Source organism: Micropterus dolomieu, linkage group LG13 (genome assembly GCF_021292245.1).
Source record: "Micropterus dolomieu isolate WLL.071019.BEF.003 ecotype Adirondacks linkage group LG13, ASM2129224v1, whole genome shotgun sequence".
NCBI lineage: Eukaryota > Metazoa > Chordata > Actinopteri > Centrarchiformes > Centrarchidae > Micropterus > Micropterus dolomieu.
The window spans coordinates 24,388,409-24,397,806 of record NC_060162.1 but is presented as its reverse complement, the minus strand read 5'-3'; the positions used below and the strand labels follow the sequence as shown (position 1 = coordinate 24,397,806).

Here is a 9,398-nt window from a genome sequence, read left to right as displayed (position 1 = left end):
TTCTTTTAAATCCCCACTCAAGAAGTATCACACTCATTAAATCCACATTCACTGAGCTCAACTGTCCAGAGGCTTTTTAAGAGCCTTGTCATCCTAAACGGAACTGTTCAGGGGAAAAGGGTTTCTGAGTAGCGCGTAACATTGAGCAGACAGCCAAGCTGTGCTTTTCACTCTTTGATAATGAAGTCCAAGACAGTTTCAATGGATAACTAACCTTTCTCCTGCTGTTCAACTATTAATAGTGCTATTCCTCCGGAAGAAACAACAGGCAAGGCAAGCAAGCCTTACAATGCCTCCCTGCAGAGGATTTAATCCCTCCGTTAACTGTAGCAGTGTAGGGTGCGTGTTTATTCTGAGGTGTAATTAAAAAAAAACTTAATGGGAAATCATCAATAATGAATGTCCTTGATTAAGGCTTCTACTGCCATTACTATACCACACTTTATTACGGAGAGTGATGTACCAAGAATGTGTTTTTATATATTTATTTATTTGTCTGTCAGTGATTAAAATGTGGCATTATTTAATTTTTATTTATATAAACAAAACTCTTGAGAAATATCTCAGGGAGGTATTTGAGATTCGTCAGACTGACAACATTCATGGCAAGTTAAATTAAGAATCACATATAATAAAAAGCTGATTAAAAAAAGTCGCACAGTCTCTTGTGTAACAGTTTCCAGATGTTGTTCCCCACTGTTATCGGTAAAACAAAACACCTTCCCATAAAACGTTTATCTGAATTATATACTATTATAAGGTAATTAAATGTCAAAAGGCGCTCCTTACAAATCGTCATAATTTTAAAGGGCAAAGCTTTTGTAGGTCTTGAAGCATTATGGCATTGTAGAGCATGGATGACAAACAGGAAAGCACACGCTGCGGTAGGTATTTCTATCTGTTGGAAATTATTTATGTAGCATAATTCTGCTTACGCTACATTAGTAAATCGTCTCAACATTATGACTCATTAGTTACCATGCTAAAGCCATTTGTCCACAATAAAACAAAACTAAGAGTCTGCAACCACCCTAGCAGCTCTCTGAGGCTGTAGTAGTCATTGATATGAAAACTAAATTAAGGTTTAAGTTTGTTTTTGGTCCTCAGCAGTTGTGGTAAGGTAAATGTAAAAATGGTGGTGGTTGTCACGCTAACATACTCACAATGACAATGTTAACAAGGTGATATTTAGTAGGTATAAAATCATGTCGTCATGTCCCAAAGGTGAATAAAATAATTTTCTTCTCTTGAGGAAAACTAATATTCATTAAAATTAAATGATTAAGTTTGCAAAAACTGTAGCCATGTTGTCACACAGGTCATTATGTAGTCTATTATAGTTTACAAAGGCCCGTGAGGCATTTAGTCAGCATAGGCATTACATTTTTCACGTGCTGAATATCTTTTTCTAATTGTTTTTCCAACCAGGAGCTCATTCCCAACTACCAAAAAGGTGCAGATATTCCCAGAAAAACGTCTCCCTTTGTGCTGACTCACTGCTCTCACTCTGTATTTTGTGAGGAATGTTCTGCAGTTGTTGGCTGTGCCACTTTGACAGACCCGCAACAATCAAGAACCAGCTTTTAACCAGTGATTCTTGGCATAGATGCATGACACACACGCCATTCTGCACCAGCAGCGCCTTACTGACCCAAAAGGGTTTATCTATCCTCTCTGGCGTCACAGAGAGCTCACAAAGAAATAATGAGTTATGCGCATTATTCGTTGAGACCAAAACTCCTGGGCCTCATATGTCGTGAATAATGACAGAAAGGTGGAAACAGGGCACAGAAGAGATGGTTTTAAAATCTTTTTCACCAAATTTCATTAAAGTTATATGGCACGTTTATGAGATCTACTAATTCATAAATAGGTCAGAAAACAATATTATTGGTAAAGGTAAAAATTCAAAATTTCTTAAACCCTCATAGATTGAAAGAAAATGCACAGAAGGAGATCTGTGTGAGTCTGTAGATCTGTAGATTAGCTGCATTTGGAAAGGCAGGAATGGGCCAAACCATCTGTAATTAATGTTAATCGAACATCCGGAAGCTTGATTCCTCTCCTGATTGATTGAAATTACATTTCCTATCAAATCCTGCCTCTGCTAATTGAAGCCAGATGTCCAGGACACATCTGCAAAGCTTGGGAAATCACTTAGCCTAATGCTGTGGCACTATTACAATGCACACCTCCATTCTCATGGAAGATGAGCTCTTTGTTCTGCAGGCAAGAGGCCACCATCACACGTAGAACAGCAGTCATTTACCAGTATGCAGGATCTGATGTAACAAAATCTGTCTGTAATTTTAGAAGAAAGGGGAACTGCTGAAAATCAGCAAGTCATAGGGGTTATCAAGGCGTCTCCTCCCATCACAGATGTTTTTTGTTGAACCAGACCTACAATAACTCCAGAAGCTGTAGCAGCTGCAGTAACAGGTTGGCTCAGGCTGTAGTTTGTTGTTACTTCAGGAACACATTCTCCAAAGTCCAAAAACTTACCACCACTACAACTCACTGATTTACACAGATCTTGTTTATTTAATTTATACACAACCAGAGAAGTAACAACAATTAGTGCTGTTGCTATTTCTTGAACAATAGCTTTTCCATTCTTCTATGCCAGTGCTTCTATGCCATTACTTATGAACGTCTGAAACATCTCAGTTTTAGTTGTAAGAGTGTAGTAGTAAGACAGATCACCGATCATGCACGAGACATAAGGTAGAATTAATTTTTATTTTAATTCTCAGTTTGCAATAATTGAAATATAGATACATAGTTTTTTGGATTATATGGTATAACTAAGGCAGTGTGAGGCAGGAAAGGCTGTGGCAGCGGTCCTCTGTTTTGGCGCCTTGACGAGAAGAGCAAACAGTCCTAGACTTCCCAGCATGGCCTGTACACCCGTCCCACCATGCACCTCATTGTGTCCCTCCTCAGGATGGGGATGGTCAGGTCCTGGCCGGCGTCTCTGTGCTCAATGACCTGGCTGCTGTCATCAGCTCTGCGCTTGTAGAGGGACAGTCCGTTGTGCAGCACCCGCAGGTCCCTCCACAGACTGGGATCGGCAACAACGATTACCCTCGGCCCTCTGGTTCTGCCTGTCGCAGCCAGATCTGCGTCAGTGAGGCTGTTTTCTGCCACCTCGTCAGTCAGCAGCGAGGTGAAAGCATCCTGCTCCAAGGAGCCGTCATCAGTCTTGCCCATGGGTAACGCCACTGAAAGTGCATGGCACTCGATTAAGAGTGCTGCGGCAAAGAAGACAGACATGAGTGACTGTCTCATGGTGAAGATCTTCCAGGAGGTGCAAAGCGTGGGCTTTGTGGATGAGTTTCTTTCCGGTGCTCTTGCTTTGTTGTTCTGACTTGGAGATCATATTATCGTCTTTTATACCATTTTGGACTTGTTGGATTGGCCACGTTGAATCATTTTTCATCATTGATTCTCCTGTTGTGTTCAGGAAATTAGTTAAGAGCCTTAAAAGGCAGTTGGGTAGAACTCTTGCAGTGTTCAAGAGTGTTGTTTTTGGAAAGTTAATTAAAGTCCTCCCCAACATGGTGGCTCTTGACAACGAAACAGTGGGAATTCTTTGAACAGGTGACAACAAGAGAAACATTAATCCCAAACTACTGCCCTTTAAAACAACAAGGATGGATTACCCACCCGTGAAGCTCTTTGTGATATCAGATACTTGGTGATAAAATCTGTTATCTCATGGCGTTGCAACACTCTTCATAAGGGATTTAAACGCGGATTAGTGCAACAACAAAAAAAGCCAGCAAAAGTGTTTGTGTGTTCGTGGCAGCAGCTCCTTGTTGACGTGTCAAAGATGAAGCGAAGTTAATATATAGTAGATATGCTCCTGGGGCTCTGAGGTGGAAGCTGATTTGATCTATTGCCAAATCACAGCGTAATTACAATCCTACCTAATTAAGGCTGCCAGTGCTTTGAACACCTGGGCTTGCATAAGATCCAAATGAAATTAGTTAATGTAATGTATGCAGGTGCCATTTGAGTCAGATCAAACACGCTGCCAAAATAACAACATTTTATTTTGTATAATTTCATGGCATTGGCTGTTTCACAAAAATGTGAAAAAAGCAGTTATGTCGTCCAACCGAGATCTTTGTCATAGAGTCTGTAGATAACAAACCAAAATATGTATTACACTTAACACTATTCAACACAGTGGGCAGAGAATGGATTTGAGATTTTACTGACATGATCTCCAGCATATTACAAAACGTTGATGGCTAGACATATAATTTGATGTCATTAAATTGTTAAGGTTATTTTAGTCTTGGTAATGTGCAGCTGGGCAGTTCAGATGGGAAGTGCTCTGGACCATTTCTTATTGAAAGCCATGTCTGTGGTTTCTGAAAAGTCTGGCATTCAAGAATCATCTACACCCTGTTTTTATTACCGTCTGAAAGGCTTTGTGTGGTTTTTAGGAGACAGATGGTTTTTATTTAAATCTTATCTTTCATTCCTGGATGTCAGCCTGTCATGTGTGTCATTGATGGGATGGGTGGAGTTCTTCTTAAGCAGTAGGTGTTAATGGCTCAGAAGAGCTTGTTGCTGTTTTTTGATGAAAACCACATGGATCTGTAAAATAGATGTTTTAGGAATGTAAAGAATAATGGCTGTTTTACCCCTAAAGATAATAATTCTTTGCCAACACCTCAGATCCACATTGTAAGCATGCCAGTAACAGGACTAACAAAAAAGATAATTTAATTTCTCAGATAAAATGTATTTAGAATAGTTCCTCAATTATTCCCTTTCATAAACTTTATACAGTTTTTTACAGTGTGTAATATTTGATGTTTCGGCAACTAAAACTGGTTGGTTAAGCGTAGGGAAAGATTGTGGATTAGGTTAAGGCAAGGCAAATAAATAATGGTTGGGTTACAGTTAAGTTATTATCCACAGAAATATAGTGAGATAACCAGGCTAAGGAAAGATACGCACAAAATCAACATAACAAGTTTGCTTGCAACTAACAAATTTTTTGGAGCTACTGGTGTGCAAAAATGGAAAATCACACACAGAATAAAGGCTTAACATTAATGGCTATGATATGCAGATGGGTAAAGGAACATGTTTGGAGCTCAGTGCTATTTCAGGCAACTAAAGTGGTGACGGTTAAAGGAAACCAATATTGGCTGCTGGGAGTAGACGAAACGTGAATCCTGGTCTCCGGTGTTGGTCTTATGTGCTTTGGACAGCTCCCCCCTGATGGTTTGCTCACTGAATACAAGACAAGTTTTAGAGGCGGTGTGATTTACATATAAAGTCAACGCAGAGATAGAAATTTGCTCTGAGCTGTACGAGATGAGGCAAAGGGACTGTGTAAACGTACAAATAAGATGGTGGAGGGGTCTGGACGAAGGGGTCTGACAAAAAAGAAGTGAGGTTTCTGATAAATTCTGAGAGCAGTCAGATCTGAGCTAACATCATGCCATGTGTCTTAAGCTTATATTTTCAACATTCTCAATGCTAACCTACTGAATTCCTTCTTTGGATTCCTGTTTTAAAATAGGGCAGATAAAATACAAAAGCAGGGAACATTTTCTATGTTTGCCCTTGGGTGTAAGGGAGCAGCTGCCCACTGAAGGTGTTGGTGTGCCACAGACAGTGCTACACTTAGTCGAAAAGAAGATGGATTAGAAAAAAGGGGATTTCTGAAAGCAAGAGGCCAAGATGTGCTGACCAGCTGACTAGACTGACGGGCGCCAACCAAAACTCGAGGCCTCTGCTCGGGTGTTTGAAGAGCCAACCGTGTGCTAAGGGAAAACGTACTTAACTCCAGTCCCCTTCAGCACAGCAGCGCTTCTCTTTATTACGATACCGAGCGGCAGGCCACACGGCACAAGCTCAAGTGTTATTCCAGCTAGGTAAATACAGCACACAGATCTGACAGCGGTGAAAGCATTAACAGGCACAAATTGAATTATGCTGTTGAAATTCCAACACGGTGCGTCTTGCCAGCCCGCGCTGAGGTCTGACCGATTGAAATCTCAGTTTTCATTCGCTCACAGGTCGATTAAGGATTTCTATAGACAGCAACATACACAGAGGACTTTGTTTACGGGATAGGAAACTTTGGCTAATATTCACTGCATGTTCTCAAATAAGCAAATAGAAAATTCTGCTTTTACACCAAGGCAGAGGTGGTATTGTAGTATATTCTTTACTTGAGTATTTCCATTTTGGGAGACTGTTTACTTTTTCTCAATTACATTTCAGAGGGATATTTTGCACTTTTTACTCCACCTGAACATTTGTTTTTCAGATTGTTTGCCTTTATTTGCCAGTGGGCAGTAGAGAGAGACAGGAAACAAGGTGACAGACAGAGGGCCCATGACATGTAGCAAAGGTTCTTGGCTGGAAATCGAACACATGGACACTGCAGTTGTCCAACCATTGGGGTGCGCCACTTTTACACATTTATCTGAACTAGAGGGAAACAGTCACCTATTTGGGGTGACTGTATGATCACATCAAAATTCACTGTCGCTCTCCTTCTGAATTTTGTTGACATTAGCTCATATAGGTGTACTAAAATTACCAAAAACATTCTGAAGTGGTTATAGTAGGCCTTTGGCTTCATGGACCCGCTTTCTTGTCCACTTTCTCCCCTTGGTCGATTTGTCTTTCCTTTATTCTTTTCTTCCTCCCTCAAGTGTTTTTCTTTCCTCCTGTTCCTTCCTCAGCTGATCAGAAAGCATGAAAACATTTTTCTCCTGACAGCCAATCTAAACTCTACTCTTCTTCACTTGTACTGTTTGTGATCTTGGAAAAGGTTAATCACTGTCACTGCTAAAGTAGTCACACGCGTTCACAGCCTGGTTCCAGACTTCTAAATAATTGCCCACATTTCCAGTCGGCTAATTAGAGGTTTGTAGGCAGAATAAAGAACGGGGGACGTCATCTTCCTACATAGCTAACTAGTTACCTAGGGTAAAACAACCCCCTCTAATGTGAAAATCAATGTCAGGCTGACTGAGTGAAGAGAAACACAATGGCAAATCAGTCTGATTGTCAGGCTACCACTTTTGCTTTATACAGAATAATTTGATTAATTACTAATATAAAAACTATTGTTTAGTGCATCTGTACATAAAGGATTTTTGTAGTTCCTCTCCTACTGCATGAAGGGAAACTATTATTGCAGGGCTGTTTCCTTCTTGAAATTTATCTTGGATCACTCAGAGGGTCATCACACGTTTGTGCTGGAACTGGAATTTCAAGAATTCACTTAGGACTTAAATGAGCATGTCTTGTCAGTCTGTATCCTGAAGATGATAACACCTCGAAGAGCCTGAAGACGAAACACTTCTTTTAGATAACTGAGCCCTCTACTAACAACGGCAGACGTTGTCAGAGTTGGTCTCGGGGTCCGGATGTGACTGCAGGGGAAGAAGAAAGTAAAGAGGGGAGAGCTGATGTTGGATCTGGCACTACATCTCAGGGTGATTTGGCTAAAGCACAAAGCATGAAATTCCCACAGACAGTGACATCTCCTAAGTGGGCGCCCATCTGAGCTGCGAGACACGAATGCAGGGTTTCCAACTGAGAAGAAAGAGCGAAAAAACACATTCATGTCGGATAAACATATCTGCAGAGCTGGTAGTCATGGAGATGCTTAGTTAACATGTAATCACAATGTGATACAGAAATAGCAACACTGGCGCTCTGTGTGTTGTTTAGGAGAGACAGAGAGGGGGAGGGCGGGGATATTAAACTACATGGTCAGGATTTGAATCTGATCCCCGTCCAGCTCACACTCGCTTCAGTGACCACACATAATCCACAATGCTAATGTTGTGTGAGCTCCTTACGCACTTTTGCTGTGGGAAAAAATCACAAGCTATTTTTGGTGTAGAATAGAAGGACGTGTCATTTCATATACTACCCTGAAAACCTATTACTCTTAATCAGGTAATCATGTAAACGAGAGAAACATACTGTATTTCATTCATTCATTTCATTTTAGTTGTGTGGTTGTTTTGTCTGTGCTCTTTTTTCACTGCTTTGAAAGACTAGCTATTTTGGTAAAAGGTGAGGAGCTATTTTCATGGACCGATGAGAATTTAACAATATAAGAATCAGATACAGTCTTTGTCTGAAGTCACTCCCTATGAATGAGTTAAAGTCTGAATAAGATCTAACTAAGGATGTTTTTGCTGTTATAAAGAAATGCCTAGTATTTGTTGTCTTACATGTGAAATGTTTGAAAAACACTTCATTTTTAATATACATTTGAAATGGTAGATTCAAAAAATTATTTCCTAGACTTTACCTCTTTGCTCACATCTTTGTATCTTAGTTACGCTCCATGAAAAACACTGCATAGAAACTCAGCGGAAAAAATTGTGCCAACTTTTAAGTGATGATTTAAGAACCTTTGAAGAGGAGGCTATGTGTCAAATTCCAAAGTATGAATTACTTAGACATTAAGTTATAAAGCCAATTCTGTACTTTTAAGTAATAAGAGCAGTGAGGCTGTGCTGATGTCTGAGAAATATCGGCATGTTAACATTGTCATTTTGAGCATGCTTACGTTAGCCTTGCTCTGCCTAAGTAGGGCTAGAATGGCTGTAGACTCATGACAATATAATAAACTACTGTATAGTATGTACATTTTTGAAATATCCTTTTCTTCTCGTACTGCGCTGTTTTTCCTTCCTTTTTGTATTTCCTACTTTATCCATGGGGGAAAAAAGATTTCTTCTAGAAAGGTCTTGGTGATTGCCTTACCCCACCTCTGATGAAACATCAATATCACATTGCGCTTTTGTTTCAGCACGTACATGTGGTATTTACTGCCAACATAATCACAGTTAAATCACTGTAAAATAATGGGCACTTATTAGTTTGCGTGGCGTGACGAGGCACAGTTTGACAGTCTAGTGTCCATAAAATGTTAATTTGATTTCTGACTGTGCTTCATGCTGAGGTGGTGGACTGTTCCAGACACTCTGGCTGACAGTGAAAACCCCTCTGCTGTTTCTCAGCAACAGTTCTGTGTCTCATATCCACAGTAACAAGCAGCCAGTGTTAAATTTAGCAGGGTATAAATTGATATGAATAAACGATATGTGATTCTCACTGAAGAAGTGAATCAACAAGGTTACTGAGCCATTTAATTTATCCTCAAATTGTGTTTTTCAACCCAAATTATGAAGTGGTTCCTTGGTTTGGCAGCAAATTATGTTCACCTTTAGAGTGAGCTGTAGCACATACTCTGTCAAAAAGTGAGGTGATGTTCAGCTTTAGACAGACATAGCAGGTTGTAGGTGAGCGGGAAACAGAGAGCAGTACAATCCAATGGAGTTACATGGATTTGTCAAAAATACTATGAAAATAATTAAAAGAAAAGATTTTCACAT

At 40.0% G+C, this 9,398-nt stretch overlaps 1 protein-coding gene and 1 long non-coding RNA gene across 2 annotated transcripts in view; both read right to left on the bottom strand.

Annotated features, from left to right (window-relative positions):
• Positions 1 to 2,803: 2,803 nt before the first annotated feature.
• Positions 2,804 to 3,362, bottom strand: pmchl (pro-melanin-concentrating hormone, like). The gene has a single exon (XM_046067105.1). It carries the CDS (start codon positions 3,286 to 3,288, stop codon positions 2,881 to 2,883), a length of 408 nt encoding a protein of 135 aa, XP_045923061.1. The 5' UTR covers positions 3,289 to 3,362; the 3' UTR covers positions 2,804 to 2,880.
• A 2,875-nt stretch (positions 3,363 to 6,237) lies between these two features.
• LOC123981882 overlaps positions 6,238 to 9,398 on the bottom strand; it is a 5,639-nt gene continuing 2,478 nt past the window's right edge. The window contains exons 2-3 of the long non-coding RNA XR_006827843.1: positions 7,519 to 7,578; positions 6,238 to 7,415 (exon numbers count right to left, since the gene is read on the bottom strand). This is a non-coding gene — a long non-coding RNA (uncharacterized LOC123981882). The remainder of the gene's footprint in view (positions 7,416 to 7,518; positions 7,579 to 9,398) is intronic.